This window comes from Lissotriton vulgaris, chromosome 2_1 (genome assembly GCF_964263255.1).
Source record: "Lissotriton vulgaris chromosome 2_1, aLisVul1.2, whole genome shotgun sequence".
In the NCBI taxonomy this organism is placed as follows: Eukaryota; Metazoa; Chordata; class Amphibia; order Caudata; family Salamandridae; genus Lissotriton; species Lissotriton vulgaris.
This window is the reverse complement of record NC_141687.1, coordinates 32,309,659-32,331,771: the sequence shown is the minus strand read 5'-3', so window position 1 is coordinate 32,331,771 and position 22,113 is coordinate 32,309,659. Positions and strand designations below refer to the sequence as shown.

Genomic DNA, 22,113 nt, shown 5'->3' with positions numbered 1-22,113 from the left:
CTTGGATTTTGTCACAATAAAATACACTGAACATAATCTTCACAAAAGTTATTTACAAAAGTTTAAGCTATTAAGCTATTGCCATTATAAATTACAATACCTTTTATTTAAGTATTAATTATTAAAAAAATTAAAAGCCATTGTTATTTGTAGTATCAATACATCGAAGTCAAGTAAATACAACACATATTGCAGTACAAATGCTATAGGTGTCACATTTGCGAAAGATAAAACTATTGGCATTGTAAATGACAAAGCTATTAATTTCGCTATGTTCAAAACCAACACATACGTAAAAAATGTCATTTACAATACCAATAGCTTAGACTTTCCTGATGCGAGACCTATTGCATTGCAAATGCTTGTTCTTCTGATACTGCGTTTAAATACATCTTAGTAGCAGTTGATTCATGCACACGCTTTGTATGGGTATGGCCGCATCGAAGCGCTGATTCACGGACTGTCATTAAGGATTTGCGTGTCTTTGTGGGAATTTTTGCCTGTGGTACTTTCCATTCGGACCAGGGTCCGGCTTTCGCCTCTAAGGCATACAAGGCTGCTATGGTTTCGTTGGGAGTCCAAGTCAAATTTTCAAGTCCCTACAGACCTGAGGGTAATAGTGTAGTAGAACGAATGAACCGCGACTTAAAGCAATCTTTGACAGCCCGAGTTATAGGCACTGGTAGAAACTGGCTAGCCCACCTCATAGGCGTGCAGCGTGCGCTTAATAATCTCCCTAGAAGGTCTCTGGGTGGGCGGACCCCATACGAAATGCTCTTTGGTATCAAGATGTATGTACCTGACCTTGATGGGCCGGACTACGAGGCCCAGGCCGGGGCCTTTGACGTAGATGAACATTGCAATGTTTTACAGAGTCTACAAAAGACCAGAGACAGTCTTGCAAAGGAACATTTGCCCTCCACATCGGATGATGCGTTGCAGATCCCGGTAGTTGGCTGGCTACCCCAAGTTGGAGAACTGGTTCGAGAGAAGATCGATAACAAGAAAGAGTTTGGTCCCTCATATCGAGCACCGGTCCGAGTCCTTGGAGTGAAGGGCACAAGAACAGTCATTTTACCACCACTTCCAGGTCGTAAGGAAAACAGATTTATTTCTATTGACAATGTCAAGACACACAGGGTGGCCGATTCTTCATAGCATGACACCGGCTGTATCCTGTCCTTCCATGGTGAGGCACTCTGTACTGGCTATTACATCTGGTGCAGAACAGGAGGTGTCCCTCGAGATGCCTGCCATATCCAGTCCTTTATTAAATACTATTCCTGATACTAACATTGATGAGCTAAACTACACTTATCCTGCTGATTTATCGATGCCTGATTTGCAGACCCGTTTGGCAGGCCAGTCCAGATTCTCTTTTGACTCTGTTTCGGAAACATCAAAGAAACCCACAAACATTGCAAGATATGCCACGTTGTTCAAAAAACATTTTTTAATTCCGCCTTGGACATACATTTGGTTGATCCTATTTTCATTCTATCTATTTATGTCAATTGGTTTTGTGTTTTATTTTTTCCGCCTGATTGATGGTCACTACGTTAAAGAAAGAACAGGAATTCGGTACCTTAATGGAACATTGAACCCTCTCTCCTCTTCACATTCTGCGCACAGACAGAAACGAAACTTAAAGGCAGTTAACATTACAGCATGGCCTGTCCTTGATGGGATTGTGTGGGATGCGGTTAAGTTTCAGATACATGGGCCTACTGAAGTGATTAATGTTCCAAATGTGCTTAGAGTAAACATGGGAGATGTGATGTGGGATATTCAGGCCGTAGAAGCATTATTCTCGGATTTGAAGTATTATGCTGCCTTCGATGCTGAGGATCTGTATACAGATTCTATTAATTATGGTGATTTGTTTTGTTTTCAACATTATGGTAATCATTTTTTGCATAAGACGAATTCCAGGAGGGTTGCTGTAAATTATACACAATGGGAACATTGCCCTGCTCCATTCAGTGGCAGTTCCAATACATTTCTGAAAAAATATACATATTTTACAGACTTTGATCAGTCTAATCCCGAGTCATTTTATTTTAAAATGACACAAAAGCCCATTTCCAAAGTTAGACTTACCGATACAAAATTGCTGTATTCGAAGTCCTTTTTAGACAGGTTGGCTGTAGATGGCTACGAGTTCTGGAAGGGAACAATTGACCTTAAATCGATTTGGGGTACCAAAGATTGGCAGGTACAAGGCACTGAGGCTTTGCACCGTGCATGTCTCATCCCGAATCACATGTTGTTTTTAAATTCAACCATTTTCCAGACAACATGCTTTGGATTGGCTACTTCTAAAAAATTAAATACACCGACCATCCCAGATTTAAATGAATATACAGGTTGGGGTAATTTCACTGATTCCTCCATTCAAGGGTTGCAAACTCTTTTACACAATTCGTCCTTTAACATTTCCAGTTTGGATTCCAAGGGTTGGCTGGTATGGCAAAAAAGTGCTGATTCTTGCCAGCGCCGTTTTATGGGTTTGGCTGAGGGATTCACAAAACTCAGGCCCGATCCACGTTTTGAGGGTGACTATTCTGTCACGACTTATTCTGTGGGGAAGCTATGTCAAAATTGGTTACAGCATTCTACTTTAGCTGCAGTTAAACTACATTTGTCTCAATTACATGATAATGTGGATTTAAACGATTTTATAAAAGGCCCTGCTAAAGGTAGATCTAAACGTTTCCTGTATGCAATTTACAATGAAATTTGGAAAGTTAACCAGGTTGAGGCTGCTAAACGCCTACGGGCTATTGATCAAGCTAATTTGGAAAAAGTGCTTGCAGTGGTTGATAACAGCATTAACACGCTTTCTTCCCGAATTTACACTTTAAATAATATTGTGTCTTCTGTTGTCGACATAATACATGATGAAGTATTCGTGTTGTATCATGGTCAAAATCAATTGCGTTCTGTGATGCAGTTTGCATGGACACTACAGACTCTTAAGTCTGGTCGAGTGCCATGGACTTTTTTGAACATATCATCATTATTTGCCCCGTTTAATTTGACTGAAAAACAGCGCATGTTGTCGATGAGAGATGCTACATTTTCTATGTTACATATTGAAAAATTAGAATCCCTGCCATTTTCGGTGGCTGAAGTAACTGCAGCAACATGGCTTATTCATGGTGTTATAACGTTACCTTTTGCTTTGTATAAATTTACAAATTGTATGAAATATATTGCCATTGGGCGATATGAACCATTAGGCAGCGCTTTCCTCCATGAGACATGGTCTTTACCATACACTTACAGATGCCTTAAGGATGGGAATGAAGTGAATCTGAATGGTGAAGAATGTACACAGTCCCCTGACCGCTCACTTATTTGCAGACACATCCAGTTGCATGGTTCTTGTAATCAGGACAAACCGAATTTGGCCTGTGTTTTGAAAGGGACCCCAGTTCCTGCAATAGTTCCCACGTTCACGTTGTTGTCCAACGGTAGTTATTTACTTTTAAATAACGAGTTTTGTTGTGGGTTAGAGGCTGGAATCGGATATGTGGTTACCGTGTCTGAAAGGGTCGTTTGCTGCAAGAATGTGTTGTATCCACCCACGCATGGGAATTCAGAAGTTTTAATTTGGCCGAGAATACCAACCTTGAGAGCTGAATTCAATGGTTTAGGCCGTATAAGAGCCCTTTTGTCTCAAAAACAGGTGGCCCTGAGCTCTGCCCGTGAAACTTATGTCCTTCACATAGCAAACACACGCACAGAAGTGCAAGCTCTTTTAAGTACTGATTTGCCGTTTCATTTTTGCGAGCTGGTTCATCAAATCTTTAATGCCTCCTCCACATCCAACCTCGCTCATTTTTTTAAAATGGTTAGCAGTGGTCTTGTGACTACATTTGAAAAAGTATTTGGTATTATCCCTGCGTTCTTTCATTCTATATTCGCTAGTCTGTTTGGCGGATTTCCTGTTTTGCTGGCTTTGGCTGCAGGCGTTCTGGTGATATTTTATTTCATAAAACATGGATGCCCATCCTGCGCAAGGAAACGCACAGCACCTACTGATGCAGTTTCGCAACCGGATGCTTGATTATTATGGATCCCTGCCGCTTGCGACTTTAAGCACGGCTTTTGGATTATCTTTCAGATTTTCCTATTTCACCTGTGTCCAGCCTGTGTTTCATTGCCTGAGCTGTGATTTCGACTGGGCCATTGATTTGTGTCTCTGTTTACCGACTTCTCCTGACGTCGACTTTGATCAGCTGATGTCCCCCGTAGTGGCTCATGAGTTGGTCTGTTCTGGCGAAAGGGTTATGGCTGTGGCAGCGATGCATGGACTAATGGGTCAGTGGGACGTATTCGCAGCAGCGCATGACTTTCTGGCACAAAGCGTTCTCGAGAACCCACTGAGTTGTCCTCTGATGATGCTAGAGGATTCAGTACTGGAGGAGCACGTATGTTCTTTCCCATTGCTTAATTGGATGGCTGAACTGTTTTCGGATGATGACAGTGATTTCATGTTGGAAGCTGTTGCTACATATTTTGCCTATTCATTCAACGAGGAATGACTCTGAATACTTCCATCTATATGGCACGTGACTTTTTAGTAATTCTGAATGGTGCCAATTTCGATACGAACATTCGATTTTTTCATATGTTCAAGGCCTGTTTATTATATTTAGGCCTCAAGTTCGACTTTTTATATTTTGTGTGGCCACTATAGGCATTCATACATAGTTTTTGTATTTTTTAAATTTTACATACATTACATTCATTTAGCTTGGCTCAATATCATTGAACTCTGCTTTCAAGTCTTGCCTCTCATAGAGTATTGGCTTATAGATTTGTCTCTTGACCGTCCTCGGACCATTGGGGGGGTGTCATATGGTTATTACGTTTCCATAGGTTGTGTTAAGTTAGCATGTGCTTGTTAAAAGTTTAAACGCCATCTTTTCTTTCTGCTTCAGTTTGCACACGACACCTAATTGTTATTACAGCTTTTAACCTAGAAGAAAGATGTGATTTACTGCAGAATAATATATTATTGTACTGGTATCAGTCGTGCCTGGAACACTTGGTACAACTGTCTGCACACTGAGAGCTGCACACTCTAACACAAGGTTATTGTAGGCCTGATCCTCGCACTACGTTAGTCATAACACAAATAATGTTTGTGCCAACTTTGGGCTTTACGTGAGTTCAAGATACAGTTACAGGGAATTGAAAAACACACTTGATGCTGGACATGCTGAGAGCTGGTAGCTGTTGATGTGATCTCCTACTACTGAGAATTTGAGGTATGGGTTCGCCCAGCTAAAGCCCAAATGAGACCTTCTTAGATATAATATAATATGCTAATTAGGGTGCGCGAAATATAGGTGATACAGAATTCTATAGATTTTGCATCATAATATGTTATCACAGTTTGCTTACTATGGATTAGTGACTATGCTGCTGACTCTGATTTTTATAATATGTATGTTGATATTATACAAGATACTGCGTTTGAGAATGTTGCATTGAAAAAATAAACATTTCAAACTTGCACGTGTTCTCATTGCCTCCCAGTTTCGGTTTGGAATGATAATATAACGAAAGAGTGTTCATGTGTTCCACGATACCTGAGGTATTCTAAGTTCATGTTCTGGATTGTCTAAGACATCGGGAAGTATTTACTGCCGATGAGATACTGTAGCTAGCCTGGTAAGGGGATTTCTGAAACATAGGTGAGTTTTGGGTCACCCTGACTCACCCAGGTTCTAGGTCTCTGAGCACAGTTCTGTGAGAGAACGGAAACCCTGCGACACCACAACATTCAGACAAAACAACGAACAGAATGGTAAAAGGAGCAAAGCAAAAATATGTCTGTGTACTTGTAGTCAGTGTTACAGACAAAGATTGTTATAACCACACCATTGCATTTCACAATATTTTAAATGTCATATTGCATAAGGGGGTTTTTTGGTCGACGACGTTTCGATGCCTTAAGTTAAATGAGGGGCATCATCATTAGGACAAGATTATAGTCGTTGTTGTCTTTAAATATTACACTGCCTTTTAACGCAATTGCGTATTACAACAGGCAATGCATCGGATCAGCGGATACCGCGAACAATGGCGGAATCGGTATTGCCTTGTCCAGCGAGGAGAGTCGTCTGGATCGGGAGCGTAATAGCTCGATATGCAGAAGTCAACGGCTCTGTGGCAGATAACTCCACTACCTGCAAGATACGCCCTTTACAGATGTGGATGGAGAGCTGTGGGTGGATGGGTCTTGTTTAAAGTTACCAGATGGGACTACCTCAGCAGCATATGCAATTACTACGCTACACACAATAGTGGAGACAGCACGCATACCGCAGAAATCAGCACAAGCAGCAGAACTGATAGCGTTGACACGAGCATGTGAGCTTAGTGCAGGGTTATGTGTGAATGTCTATACGGACAGCTGCTATGCTTTCGGAGTAGCGCACGATTTTGGCCTGCTCTGGAAGGAAAGGGGTTTTCTGACATCACATGGAGCACAGATAATGTATGGAGAATTAGTACATAATCTCTTGACTGTGTTGACCTATCCAAAGAAGATAGCTATAGTGAAATGTAGCGCACACAAGAAAGTGACAGATAAAGTGGGACAAGGAAATGCTTTCGTAGATCGAGTAGCACGCGAAACTGCGATGCAGCCTGGCTCCACTCCAATGTATGCTGTGAAGTCACAAGCTGAGCGGTAGCATGATGCTAGGGAAGAGGTGCTAGATATACAAAAGACCGCTTCCGACAAAGAACGAGAGCAATGGGCCAAGGATGGAGAATTGGATGATGAAGGTTGTTGGAGGAATAAGCAGATGGATAGGTGGAAGTTACCCACGGCCTTTGTACAAACTATGGTTCAGATGGCACATGGGCTAGCACATGTTGGAGCTTCGGCAATTGTGAAAATTGCTCACACAAGTTTGGGAGCATCCAGAGATTGCTCGCACGGCTAAGAGAATAGTACATACCTGCATGATTTGTCTTAAGTATAATCCAGGAAAAGAGACACGGACTCCAGCAGGAGGATTTGCAACACCTACTGCACCTTTTGAAGTATTGCAAATGGATTATATTCAGCTGGAACGCTGTAATAATCTAAAATATGTCCTGGTTGTGGTTTGTGCATTCAGAAAATGGATTGAAGCATACCCTACGAAGGATAATACTGCCAGGTCCACCGATGAATAATTCACTGAACACTGACCTATGCCCCCTTCGGGGAAGAGACATTATGGATCAAACTGAACTGCCCAGGTTCTTTTGTAGGAACTGCTCCCAACAGAGAGCTAACAAAACCTTGGGGGGGTGGGAGGGAATAGGCATGAATGGAACTATAATTCAACCTAATGAGCAGGAGTGGCTCCTCCAGGGAGGAATGACGTCCCACTGCTTTGCGAGCAGGTCACAAAGGAAATAAATTAAATGATAACGCATTGTTATTATCATTTTATCTTTCTATAGTTGCTCAGCTGGTATGGGGCAGGGCTCTACTGTCACAGACGAGCAGGGAGAGGAGTGGTGAGCATTCTCTTAAGTGTGCATTACGGTTTGGCCAGCCGTCTTGGGCTAGCCCAAAAGTCATGCTCACTTGGCATATTCTCCACCGGGCTGTAATGCCCAGCCCGGGTGAAGAACATGCCCAGGCTCCCAGGCCACATCTGAGCGCCGAAAACACAGCACTCAGACCAATCACAATGCTGCTATCAGCAGCATTGTGATTGGCTAGGGGAGTCTGGAAGCCTTGGTGCTTCCTGTTCCTGCTTCCTGCCCTTGGAGTCTTGGAAGCAGGTGAAGAGGACCTAGAGGCTGCGACTGGCAGGCAGGTAAATGATTAAAAAAAATGTAATTCCCCGCGACCACGTCCCCACCGCCGTTAAGTAGCAGCCACCACTGCTAATAAGCTCTCCTTTGCTAACTTTTTTGCGACCACTACGTGGTGCATTCCAGTCAAAATCAGATGTGTGCAGAGATGGATGGGGATTACCCCTTGAGCAGGGATTCTAAAACCAATAGAGAAACCAAAGTACAACATCCGCACTGCCATCCTGTTTTGGTACAAATGAAGCTTGGGAGGCAACTTGCCAATCAGTACCGGAGTGGGTAGGGCATGGCTAGTGTGAGGGCTTAGTGGTGTCTTTCGTCTTTTTCTTGAGATTTTCTGATGCATTTAAACTCAGAATTGGATAGGTGGCCGCAAAAGGAACAGAAATGCTTGAATTTACACGATCAGGCTGGCGGCGTGCACGTTTTTCTTGATATCCCAGCAGGATCCTTTTTTTTGTCCTGGTAGTAACAAAAAGGTTGCTTTAGAGGGTTTTATTATTGTCATTTTCTAACCATATGTTGACTTTGGTCTGATCCCACCTAATGTCGGGATCCTCAACCCTCCCCCCTAAAGTCAAAGTTATAATCAAGCCTTGTGGTGCCCCCATATGCATGAGGGGCTGTGATCATCTTATATGAATAAAATATCATGGACATTGCCAAGTAACCCATTGGTAAAGGATGCCTCCACCCTGGGCTTCTTGTCTGAAAAAGAATCTTCTCCATCCTTCTCCTTTGTCTCTCAATCCATGACGAAATCACCTTTCCATGTCTTCTCCTTCACTTCCGTTGGCACATGCTTTGAAAATATGGTGTCTTGACCGCCAATCCCTCCAGTTGCCCTTTTCTGTCCCCATCACAAGTGACTGTAATGGCATAAACCACTGGTGTAACAAAACTTGAGGGGCCCCTCCAGTAAGCCGATGAGAACAACATCCTGGACATCTTCTTCGAGCCTCCGGGTCTGCCTAATCTCCGCTAAGGCCACCCCTCCACTTGTAATCCTGCAACCAAGAACTGATGTTCATCATACACCCACTGCCTAAGTAACTATTACTTTCGTACTTAAAGACACATGCTAGCACAATGCATTGGTTTCCAACCGTCCATCCCACGGCCAGCATGCCCCGGCCTGCCCACAATCATAGCCAACAATCAGTGCTCATTTGCAATGCAATAGGTCTCTCATTTGTTAAAGTTAGAGCTGTTGGTGTTAACATTTGTTAAAGTTAGAGCTGTTGGTGTTAACACAATGTTTTTTACTTTTATCATTACTCAACTGCAAAAAAACTAAAGTTAAAAGCATTGTCATTTTCAAAACCAACAGCTCTAACTTTAACAAATGCGAGACCTATTGCATTGCAAAGGCTTGTTGTACGTTGCTGTTCTGTGTAGCACAGTTTCCCTGTCCCAGTCATCGCTGCATAGACTGCGCATGTGCAGAGCTCAATAATTTAGGCTCGTCCTGCTCGCGATCATTACGGCCACAGACTGCGCATGCGTAAAGCTTAAGAATGTAGGCTCGTTCTGCCTTAGGTCGCTGCTGCCACCGACTGCGCATGCGTACACTTCCAGGCCATAGCCTCCTTCCTGTTTGCGGTCCCTGCGTCACCGACTGCGCACGCGTACACCTCCAGGCCTTCGATCGTCCTGCCTGCGGTCACTGCGTCAATGACTGCGCATGCGTAGAGCTCCAGGGCCTGAGCTCGCCCTGCCTGTGGTAACTGCGCCACAGACTACGTATATTTGCTTTAGGAAATAGGTCCAGTCGAGAATCCACAACAGCGCCCCCAGCGATCCCACGTCACAGTACGGATAGTGAAATCCGCGTTAGTCCCGCCCTGCGTCGTGGTAATTCCAGGGGGCGTGGTTCGCGCCTAAAATAATCTTCAAACGGTAGTTTGCGTAGGCGGAAGCCAGATGGTGCAGGGCGGTGGCACGTGACTAACGCCTTGTAAAGGGAGCTCTACTGGCTCAGTCACTGCGCCAGAGGCGGGGCCGCAAAATATAAAATCATCTGCGTAGTGCCTGGCTCTAAAATGGCTGGTTGAGATGATCCCGCCCACTCCAATATGCTGTTCAACTGTACTGCAGGGCACGCTTGCCTCACCCTAGCATGGCCGCCCTTGTGACGAAGCGTCCTTACGTCAGCTGTACTCCGCCCGTACGAGGACGCGGTTGCGTACCTGGCTGTCGGGACGCGGAAGCCACGCCCCTCGTATATAAACAGCCGAGCTGCGTGTTTTGGCGCTCATTCCTCTCACAGAGACTCGTCACGCTTCTCGAAGTGAGACCAGAACCGACCGGACCAGCGCAATCATGGTGAGGGGGCCCGGAAGGAGGGGCGGTGACTTAGTATTGATTATGAGTCGGGGTGGGAGCTTCTGAGTGTCAACGGGGAGGGAAGGTCGGAGCGTCTCCGAGCGAGGTCGCCTGCTTAGTGGGGTGCTGTCCTGCTTAGTGGGGTGCTGTCTTATTAATGTCGTCGTCTCGCAGCCCTAGAGAGGCTGCCCCCGGGTGCCTCCCCGCCGCCGTTCTCCTTCCGTCATTAGCGGCTCGTGCGGGTTCCCGGCGGTGCCACGTGCCCCCTGCGGGTGGGTCTCCCGCGGGTGTACGCTGCCCTCCGTCCCTTGCTCTAAGCCCCCCAGTCTGTAGTGTAGCCCCTTCGGGTGTACTGTCGGACATGTAGCGCCTGCTGCTGACTCATCGGTGTCCTCGTGGTGTAGCGCCTTTGGGTTCTCACCCCCCCCCCCGGTGTTTCTCCGTCTCCTGCCCCGTGATCCTTCGTGGCACGTGCGCCTCCGGCGGGATTCTCCGATGTAGGTCACCCGGGCCCCGCCCTGGCGCAGGGGGGGGGGGGGGGTGGTGCTATTTATGGTCCGTGTGGGCGGCGGTGCTGGCGGGTGGGGCGCCCCTGGGTCCGCCCTTCCAATGGCCGTCATGCGGGCTCGGCCCATGTCGGATCCCGCCCTTCTTTGAGAGGAAGCGGTATGAGCCCTCCCAAGAGCCGCCGCCTCCTCACGGTCTCCAGGGCGGGGAGTGGGCTGCCCTTCTTGTGGTGTCGGTGGTCCCTCGGGTGGGGCTTGTGTCTGGGTCATGCCTGCCGCAGTACGGATCCCGGCGCCCCTCCTGCCATGAGCGCTCGCGGCTGCCTTCTGCAGGCACGCGGTCACGGCCGCCTCCTACCGGTATACAAATACGCCCCACTGAGACATTCTTTAGCTGTTGTTCTTCTAATATGACTTTAATTACTTTTTATAGCTTAATATAGCGCGAACAAGATCCCAAGGGATATTTGAGCACTTTACAATAAAATGGAAGGAAGAAGGGGCATAAACACTCAAATGTCATAAAGTAGGGGTTAAAGGCAAAAAAACGATTAATTGCAGATTCAGGCTAGTTGCACCATGGAGTGTAATGCAATGAAGCAGGTATGACGGGGGTCACAGACTGCATTAACGAGGAGTAGTATCAAACAATGGATGTAGGAAACATGAGCCTAGCCCAGCTGGGGTAAGGATTTATTCATCAAGAATATTTTGCCTTCCAATTTGAACGCTGTTGTTGAGATTCTGTGTACTTCCGGTGGAAGAGTTAGTGGTTCTCCAACTCCCATGAGTACTCGCTGCTGTTCACTGACGCGAGAAGGGCGTCTGCTCATCTATGGTTTACCAGTACTATCCGACACGCGACTGTTCTTGTTTGTGGTTTGTTGCTGTAATCACTAGAATTTCCGACACGTGATGGTCTGCCCACCGGTTGGATATTACTGCTATCCCTAGACACGTGACGATCTGCCCATCTAGTTTATCACGGCTATCCCTAGACATGCAGACACATGACCGTCTGCCCATCTGTGGTTTCACTGCTATCACTAGACATGCCGACACGTGAACTGCCTGTCCATGTTTTATCCGTGCTATCCCTGCACATGCTATCGCATGTGATGGTCTCGCTTCCGGTGCATGATGCAATCACTTATTTTAAGGATCAATGTCTGCCCTACCACATGACACCAGTCTCAACAGAACCCCCTTTTGAAACACTGCTGTTAACTTTGCCATCAGGTACCATGTAGAACGCCCCTGACACTTCTCCCTTGTCTTTCAGAGGGAATGTATTTCAGTCCATGTCGGCCAGGCTGGGGTCCAAATGGGCAATGCCTGCTGGGAGCTGTACTGCCTGGAGCATGGCATCCAGCCGGACGGACAGATGCCCAGCGACAAGACCATCGGGGGCGGCGACGACTCCTTCAACACCTTCTTCAGCGAGACGGGGGCCGGGAAGCATGTGCCCCGGGCCGTCTTTGTTGACCTGGAGCCCAGTGTCATAGGTGAGTAGAGGGCATTGTGGTGGGGGCGGGGGGGTTCAGTTCAGGTGTTCTGCATGCCCACTGGGTTGCCTTGTCTGCATGCATTGGGTGAGATGAGCAGTCTATCCTTGGATTCAGTGCCCTAACTTTACGAGGTACCTCGGAAGTGGAACCTAGAGATGTTCATCCAAACTGGACAACTTGCAGAGTAGGAGCCGTACCATCAACTTTTCCAGATACCTGGGACCACACTTTGACTCCGAGCTGTGGTGGCTGTGTCAGAAGTGTCCTAAAGCACTCCCATGTTACTGCTTCCAGCTCCATCTTAGTATTGCTTGGGGCACACTGACCTTTACATTGTAGTAAATGCTGGATTCCTTCACACCACAGCACCACACTATTTACTGCTCGACCGTGAATGTGCCCAGAGGGTCTTCATTCCCTGTTGCCTCACAAGTTAGACATGCATCCAAGTCATTGGGGCCTGTGGTGTGTTGTGAAAATTGAGAGCACTTGCGGATCTGTCTTTAACACTGCCGTACCATCTGCAGGGTGTTGGCGGGGGGGTGGTTCCAGAGTTGACAGGCTGCTTAAATCTCTGCCGTCGTATGTGGGGTACTTGCATGTTGGCTATTCAGTAGTAATGTGGAGCTCAAACCCCCCAGTTTGATGGGTTTACTTTAATGACTTTTTAATTAAAAAAAATGAGACCTGAAATGCCAAGAATGCTGAGTCCCGAAATGAGGAAGCTTAAGCGCACACAATAGAACCTGAACTGACAGGGTCATGGTTGGGTTAAACAGGACATTGCAGCTCTTCGGCAGAGTTGAGGGGAGGAGCGGTGACGGGAGAGTAAGACCAGCAGCTTGGAGGCTCCCTTTGGAGAAAACTAGTCTTCTGCTCAGGTGTGCAGCAATACGGAAGGAGCTCACCAGGAGCAGCGCCTGTCTTGTAAGTACTACCTGAGAAGTCTCCACGTAAGCCACAGCTGAGTGACTGCTCTGGTTTAGAGCTCGCATTCAGGGGCAAGGATAGGTGCACTCTGAGACGGGTCTGCAAGCAGTGGCTCTGGGTAGCACAAATGGCTTTTTCATGGAGCAATTACATCCAGGCCTGAGCTGAATGTGATTGCTCTTTAATCCTTTCTGCAAGATCCAGACATGTGAATTCCAGCCTTGCGTCATTTGTTAGCAACACTTCACTTTTAGCAGGACAACACAAAATGTAAATGTAGTGCTTATATAGTGCACGTATCACCCCCGAAAGGGTCTCAAAGCGCTGTACACATGCATCTGTAGAACCCTTCCTGGCCTTTCCCTGTGAATTGCCCACTCCTGGGCATCCCCAAGGTGAAGCCAGACATCCTAGTGCTGTTGGGGCCGTTGTGGAGATGAAGCAAGCTATTGCCCAGAGTTGCAGAGTGGGACCCATGATTAGACTAGGCACCGAGGCCAGAATTATCAGGTCTGGGGAAATTAAGCCCAAGAACCCGCCAAGGCATGAATTGAACCCTGGTCCGGGCCAGACCTCTGCATCAGGGTCTGCCGCTCTAACCATTGAGCCACGCTTCTCCACAAACTGATTATCACATGCTAAAATTAGATGCCAGCTGCACCGATGTTAGTTATTCAGTGACTGTTGAATCCAAGTAATTGGCACGAATATTCAAGCTTGTTAACGTGTACCTGGCTTCTCAGTGCTTTGTTTTTTATTGTGCATGGCATATTAAACCTACTTCACCAGGGTAGTATTAGTAAAACAGACCTACTCTGAAAAATGCTGTGAACCTTGTATGGCCATCAGTGTAGGGCAGAAACATGTTGGCACTGTGGTCATGGGACCATTGTGCCCAGTCTAAAGGTTATTTTCATCTTTTCCCATCCACACTATTAAAGGAGTTTTTATTTGCATGTATCCTGTGAATACTAATATACAAAGATCTCCCTTGAGCAGTTGAGCCCAACTGGACCTCTAGTGGTCAGGGTGAACCCAATGAAGAAGCATGCCACTACTAGATTGAGTGGGTTGCGTAGAAAGATTCAGTTTCCTTTCCCCCACACTCACTTCACTGAAGTGGTATTTAGTCCTGGTGCAAACACTTCCCCATTTTTTTTCCTTCATTAGTTATAAACTTGTCTTGGTAATACGAACTCTGCAGAAGCAGGTGCTCCTGGAAGTCTTGCTGGCCAGCTAATGCCTAGGAGTTGGAGCACATGGTGGCCTGCTTTATTTGTACTGTGGCATTGAATGCACTTTTAAGTATTCAACTTCCCTCTTCCATGCATTCCACCACCCATTTCACTACCACACTTTCTAAATCCCCTCTTGCCAGGTTTGGTTTTTTCTTAGGTGTGGCAGAAGTGGGGAATTGCACTTAAGCAATGTCATTTATTCTAGCATTAGGCTTGGTTAGGAGTTAAAACAGCACAGCCCCATTTTAACACATTTTTTCTGCAATCCTTTAGATGAAGTTCGGACCGGGACTTACCGCCAGCTCTTCCACCCAGAGCAGCTTATAAGTGGTAAGGAAGATGCTGCCAATAATTATGCCCGTGGACATTACACTATCGGCAAGGAGATCATTGATCAAGTGCTGGACAGAATGCGAAAACTGGTGAGTTGGGTGGCTTCTGTGCTTTGAGTGAGCGTGGTAACTTTGAGGACCTGTTCCAGTTGGCATTATGCCCACTAATTTTCTTTCGGACAACTGTCACTTTTCAGGTTTGTTGGTACTTTATCATGTAGTAGGTCTGAGGTCCGTAGCTATAGTTTGGTGTTTAGGTGGTGCAATTGGTGGGATTCTCTTCTGTGTTGTATTGAGGGTGTTGTAGTGTTCTCTTGAGACTAATCTATGCTCTAATCTCCACAGGCTGATCAGTGTACTGGCCTTCAAGGATTCCTGGTCTTTCATAGCTTTGGAGGAGGTACTGGCTCTGGCTTCACATCCCTGCTGATGGAGCGGCTTTCTGTAGATTATGGCAAGAAGTCAAAGCTTGAATTTGCTATCTACCCAGCTCCCCAAGTGTCAACTGCTGTGGTCGAACCCTACAACTCCATCCTGACCACTCATACCACCCTGGAGCATTCGGACTGTGCCTTCATGGTGGACAACGAAGCCATCTATGATATCTGCCGCAGGAACCTGGACATTGAGCGTCCAACATATACCAACCTCAACCGCTTGATAAGTCAGATTGTGTCATCCATCACAGCTTCCCTTCGGTTTGATGGTGCGCTCAATGTTGACCTCACAGAGTTCCAGACCAACTTGGTGCCCTATCCCCGTATCCACTTCCCCCTGGCCACCTATGCCCCAGTCATCTCTGCAGAAAAAGCATACCATGAGCAGCTTTCAGTTGCTGAGATCACCAATGCTTGCTTTGAGCCAGCAAACCAGATGGTGAAATGTGACCCACGCCACGGTAAGTACATGGCTTGCTGCCTGTTATACCGTGGTGACGTGGTGCCCAAAGATGTCAACGCTGCGATTGCAGCAATAAAGACCAAGCGCAGTATTCAGTTTGTGGACTGGTGCCCAACTGGCTTTAAAGTTGGTATTAACTACCAGCCTCCCACTGTGGTCCCTGGTGGGGATCTGGCCAAGGTGCAGCGTGCTGTGTGCATGTTGAGCAACACCACAGCCATCGCCGAGGCATGGGCTCGCTTGGACCACAAGTTTGACCTGATGTATGCGAAGCGTGCCTTTGTCCACTGGTATGTGGGTGAGGGGATGGAGGAAGGTGAGTTCTCGGAGGCCCGGGAGGACATGGCTGCCCTGGAGAAGGATTATGAAGAGGTGGGATTAGACTCTTATGAGGGCGAAGAAGATGAAGGTGAAGAGTATTAAGCGAAAGTGATTTTATTGTGTGGTAGATGGACACTTTACTTTGCAGTCCTTTCATCATGAAATTAAAGTCTTTTTTTTCCAATGTAACTCGTGATTTTGTAATTTCTTCTACTTGTGATTGGAGAGCAAACTTCCAAAATTGCAGTTCCGGGTTCTGAAAGGGTCATGGCAACTGCCTGCAGCAATCTATTTCCAACAGCAAGATCCTCACTGCACTTTGCTCTTCAGCCTTCATAACCTGGGATCCTAGAACTTACAGGCAGCAGTTAGCAAAGCTTGAATGTTGAAACTGGTTGCATTACTACAATAATTGGCCTCTGCTCGAAGTATATATGCCTCTGGCTAGATTAGAGCCAGGTTTGTTGGTACTTTATCATGTAGTATGTCTGAGGTCGGTAGCTATAGTTTGGTGTTTAGGTGGTGCAATTGGTGGGATTATCTTCTGTGTTGTATTGTGGTTGGGGGTAGGGGTGAACTGGGATTGCCTGGAAAGCACACTTCTAGAGGCTGCAAGCTAGTGATTAGAATCTTGGTGTATTGTGTGTAGGTTCTGAATGGTTTGTTTGTGTGAGGGTGTGCAGTGTGGTTTTTGAATGGTGGGGTGTTTAGGCTTGAATGATGTGGTTTGGCTGGAAGTGATCATTTGTAGGTTTGTACTGCCTTGAACTTGGTAGATTTTATGTGGATGCACATTGGGCTTTGTGGAGTGGGCAGGTTAGTGTAGATAGCTAGTATTACACTGTTATCTACAGTGACCCTTGCAGTGTTGCATTGTGGCCAATTCTGTAGTGAAATATTTTCTTGTTGGTGAGAGTTGTATCCTGTGTAGTAGCCAATGATTTGAGGATCTGCCATTCGAATAATTTTTTTTGGTTCAGCACCACCACCTTTTGTACTTCTTTATTTTAAATTACCCCAGATCCATAGTTTAAACATGACAGGACCCAATTTTGCCTCCAGACTAGTCTTACGCTTTTTGGGCATTCTCCTACCTGACTGGGTCAACAGTTTATCTGTCCTGTGTGGCTAAAGTGCAGTCCTCAAGCCACCATAATGGGATAAAGGTGAAAAATCTGGGATGACCATTGTGTGCTGGCAAGGATCCCTGCTAAACATGGTGCATGGTGAAGCTGCCGGGTGTGGAAGTACCAGGACTGATCACGTCCATTGTGCTGCTGATTGCTGCCCAGGTGGCATCGGTTTGGCTTGGCTGGTCTGGCCAGTGAAGCTGCCTGCTTCTCGTTTGCAAAGGGGTGTTCAGGATTATTAACATTCTTCATGTGCAATGTCCTCTATATAGACAACCAAAATAGAAAGCCAAATATTGAAGGTTCAAACTCCAGAGTATATCACCAATAGGTAAATATTGCTTCGAAAGGCTCGTTTTTTATTTATTTCAATAAACTTGAGGCTGTAGAAACTTGGCCTCACCACCAGGAGCATGTACAAATGGTCCTTGCCTGGGACTCAGCACAGCATTAACACTTGTTCTCTTGTCAAGGCCAGAGCATGGGCAGATTCGTACCTTGTTTTGGAGCTTGACCATATTCCTCAAATATATTATTCCTGCAGTAATTGATTCTTCTCAGCAGTGGTATGATACATAATCATAACTACTTTCCTAGTCACCTTTTAACGTTTGTCACTACATTACAAATTCAAGCTGTGGTTAATATTGAATACTGTATTTTGAGATGCATGTACCTAATCCGGAGAAATTCACTGGAAGCCGCTGGTAATCACAAGGTTCTGACCAACTATGTAGGATAACTAGTTATACCATGCCATAGCTACAGCCTGACCATAATTGCTTGATCTAATCCATGTTCTATCTCAAGGCATCAATTGACATGTAGGGGTGACTTTGTGTCCTAAATATTCAAAAGTAATGTGGATCCTCGCTTCAGTGCTCCTAGCACTAAAGTTGATTTGGGGTTGGGGTAATTAAGATGTGCAATTTCTTTAACCTGGGCATATAAAACAGTTTGTATGTTGGTCCTTATGTAAATGACATCCCCCCACCCTGGCACACCTGGGGAGAACCCAGGGTACTTAACATTACAGAATATTGTAGTTTTCCTATTTAAATGCCCCTACTACTTTGCATTTAAAAGCAGTCCTGCAACAGGGCTCTTTTTAAAATGACCTCTGTGGCTCAGCAGTGCACACATGCAAGTGCAGAAAGGGCTGCTGGCCTCAACTGCCATGCCCTATTGTATACTGGGCGCAAATGTAGTTTTAATCACCCTGCCCTATTATGCACTAGGGACTTATGGTAGGTCATGCCAATCCTAGGAGAACTGTAGGACAGTGCCCCTTTGTCAATGGTTACCTCACCTTTGTTTGACCAACATCTGATGCAACCTAGCACTGGGTCCCTGCCATTCAGGCTCCCATGGCCTGTTCTTTCTCAAAACTGCATCTTTGTACCCACAATTGACACCTCTGGCCACATGTAAGCCTCTTGTAAAAGGTACCAAGGACACTGACCGGGGAAGGGCTGCAGCACCTAACGTGCCTCCCTTGGGGGTCCTATACCATAACACCCACACACTGCGGGTTTTGGTGCAGAGAAGAGTTGACCTGGCACACATCCAAGTGTGCCATGCCTGCAACTCACTGTGGGTCCTAGATAATTCACATTCTTGCAGGGTGCACTACCCACAGGTGGGTACGGAGACTCTAGGGGAACTGGTCAGTCCATTCTTTAACATAAGTGTAGTAAAGCCATGGAGAGCGTATGGTCTTGGAGTAGGTCATTACCAACTCCAGAGCTCCATAATGGCTTTCTTACTACCTGGGATGTCGGGTAGCAAACCCCATGGCACAATAAACCCACACTGATACTGGAAGTCGATTAAGAGGCCAATGGGTCTTGGACATTATCCAACATGGTTATTTCTGGAACTCATAACTCCAAATATTTCACCTCAAACAAACTACGCCACACCAAATCCTTCTGCAACAAACTGCTCTTTTCCAGAAAGGAGCAATAGTACAGTTTCATCTCGATTTCATGGGACTGGCGTGAATTCACTTTTTCCTTATCCCTAAAAAGGTTGAATCTCTTGGGCCCATTCTAGAACTCTGACCACTAAATCATTGCATAATAGAACATTTCCATATGGTAACTCTTCAATATCATCCCTTTATTACAAGGAGACTTCACTGCAACCTTGGTTCTAGAGGGTGCCTATTTCGTATACCAATTCTTCTTGCACACAGAAAATACCTCAGACTTCTATTTCAAGGAAATCATTACCAGTTGAAAGTGCTTTCCTTTGGAATCACAGCACCATGAGAATTAACGAAGTGCTTGGCAATTGTGGCAGCACATCTGCTCGGAACATTCATGTCTTCCTTTATCTAGACAATTGATTAATCAAAGAAAATACATTCATACTTGGCCAACCTCCAGACTAAAGCCTTAAGTGTGAGGCCTTTCACCAATATATTCAAACCTTGAGGCCACCCAGCTGTAGAGATGACAGATGAAAGAGCCTGTGTCCCACTGCCAATGACTTATGCCAGTCAGCCCTAGCCGTAACCTGCTCCGCTGGCTCCCCTACCATGTTTTTAGCTTTGAATGTACACCCCATTCCAATACACTGACACAGCCAACCTTAAGGGTGAGACTGCACCAGTGCAATGCTATATTTGGATATTCAAGCTGTAATGGCAGTTGTGTGAACCTTGTATAGGAAGTTGTAAGCTGTACGAGGCCAAGTAAAGCACATAACAGTGTAGTCCTTGAACCAGCCCAAACAATCATTGATGGTCAACCTTTATAGAAAGCTATCCTAGTGGTAGTCGTCCTGGAGCGGAGACAAAGTACATAGTCCACAATATCCTGTTTAGGGGATTTGAGAGGAACTCCCATCCCTCCTTCACTAGACACAGTGGGCATCTGACAGGGTGCCCAAACGGAAGTTCAAATGGGCTGCAGCCAACCCCCTTCTGAGGAACCTCCCTGTATGCAAACAAAAGGCAGGGTAGCAGGATATCCCATCTCCACCTGAGCTTTTCTGGGAGACCCTTAATCATACCCTTTAAGGTCTTGTTGAACCTTTCAACTAGACCATTGCATTGTGGGTGATAGGGCGTGTTGAACTTGTAGTTCACTCCACACTCCTTCCACACTGCAGTTAGGTAACTAGACATAAAGTTTGCACATCTGTCTGAAACAACCTCAGAGGGCTCTTGCCACAACAGGTGCTGTAGTGGTCCTAAGTGGTATAGCTTCTGGCTACCTGGTGGCAAGATCCACTACCACCAGCATAAACCTGTGCCCAGATGCTGTTTGGGGATCTATTGGTCCAACAATGTCAATCCCTACACGTTCAAAGGCAACCCCCACCGTAGGTAGTGGTATAAGGGGGGCATTTGTAGTGCCACCTGCTTTGCCACTGGCTTGGCAGGTCACAGGAGCGACAACTCCTATGTCTTCTGACATGTGAGGCCAGTGAAAGTGAGGGACAATTCTGTCCCAAGTCTTGTTCTGGCCAATATGTCCTGCAAAGGGAATATCATGGGCCCTTCATCTCAATAGGAGTTGGTACTCTGACTAGGCCAGAGTCCATCCCATTTCCCAGGGTTAACCATACTACACCCTTCTGTTGAGAACCACCACTTGTAGCTGAACTAGGCGGAACAGTTGCCTTGGGGGTCAATGCTGGCTGGAGCTATCTCCTTTTGGTGCAATCACTGGTTAAGTGAGTATTAACCGTATGAATCTTGCACCCTGGTTTCTTTGTGCCTTCTTTCTTTTTAGATTGGAAACACCCATCAGTAGAAGCTTTTTGGGGACCTTGTGAAGACATCTGGTCTTTAGCTTTCTGCCCACCCTTTTGATCTTGCTTCTTCCTGTCACCACCTTGGTTTTGTACTTTCTGCTTCACCCTGGTACTGACCAATTTGTCTGCCTTCTTTCCCAATTCTTGGGGAGATGTCGCATCAGAGTCAATCAGGTGCTGATGCAACAACTGGTTCTGACCGTTAAGAATCTGTTCTCTCATGATTAGATTATACAATCCTGTATAGTCACACACTTTACTGTCCAGTAACCAGCCCTCCAGAGCCTTAGGAGCACAATCTACAAAGTCAGTCCAGTCCTGAGCCTGTCTCTTCTGGGTGTCTGAACTGCAACCAATACTGTTCAGTGGTTAGGCCAAACCCATCTATTAGAGCACTCTTCGGGACCTTGTAATTCTCAGCATTCTCTTCTCTGACAGTGAGGAGCTTGTCTGCAAAGGAGAGCCACTAGATTGCTGCCCCCTGTTTAGGGGCTACCTGCTGTACTTTGCAGGCCCTATCCAGAGCAGTTATCCATTTGTGGATGTCATCCCCAGGCTGATAGGGAGGTACAATCTTGCTTTGGATTTTATGGTCCGAAGACCTATCCCTACCACTAAAGATATTGCTGCCATGTCCTGTGTTGCAGATTCTGTGGGATCTGGCCGGAGCCTTGCAAATGCAGACCGGCAAAGATGCTTCTTGTTGCCTGTTTAAACAGGGTGGTCACTCCTTGACCTCAAGGGAGAATCTTCCGTCTTCCAGTCAATATGGAATGTCGAAGGTCCAAGATTTGTTTCAAAGTTTCGTCCAGGGTAATCTAAAGTCCTAGGGACTGGGTTCCTATACTTATACCAAGTTTAGAGGTTGGACTACCTTTATGGCCCCACCTATGGGAGGGCCAGGGTTGGGGTGGTTACACCCCTTTGTCCAGTTTGGTGCTGGGGCAGAGTGCCCCAGCAACCGGTTTGAACTGGGAAATGCATGGAGCACCTTGTGTGTCTCAAAAGCATTCACTGAATGCAACCCACCCAGCCCCAATACACTAAAGTCTGTCTGGGGAGTTGCTAGCACCTCCCTGGACAGGAAACCTATTGTCCAAGCCTCCACTGCCGGAGGCAGCAGCAGGAGGTCAGACTCGGGTCTGTGGCAGCAGCATCCATTTTGTGGTGCTGAGGCTCTTTTAAACTTCAACCAGGTATACCAGTGTGTACACGTCTTCTCCCTCTAGAAGGGTGGAATGCTCCCCCCAGCCGCCAGAACTGGCGGGGGGAGGGGGTAGTATTCCAAAGTGTTTGACACATTGCACAACATGTTTTGTTAA

The 22,113-nt window shown here is 46.3% G+C and overlaps 1 protein-coding gene across 2 annotated transcripts; it reads left to right on the top strand.

Annotated features, from left to right (window-relative positions):
• The first annotated feature begins 10,092 nt into the window (after positions 1–10,092).
• On the top strand, positions 10,093–16,085 carry LOC147729505 (tubulin alpha chain). Of its 2 annotated transcripts, none has more exons than XM_086954381.1 (4): positions 10,093–10,161; positions 11,950–12,172; positions 14,617–14,765; positions 15,021–16,085. In XM_086954381.1, the coding sequence occupies exons 1-4, from the start codon at positions 10,159–10,161 to the stop codon at positions 15,996–15,998; spliced, it is 1,353 nt and encodes a 450-aa protein (XP_086810507.1). In that variant the 5' UTR covers positions 10,093–10,158; the 3' UTR covers positions 15,999–16,085. The 2 variants fall into 2 exon arrangements, with proteins under 2 accessions (XP_086810507.1, XP_086810508.1); XM_086954382.1 differs by having other exon boundaries at positions 10,093–11,007; positions 11,868–12,172.
• Positions 16,086–22,113: the final 6,028 nt, after the last annotated feature.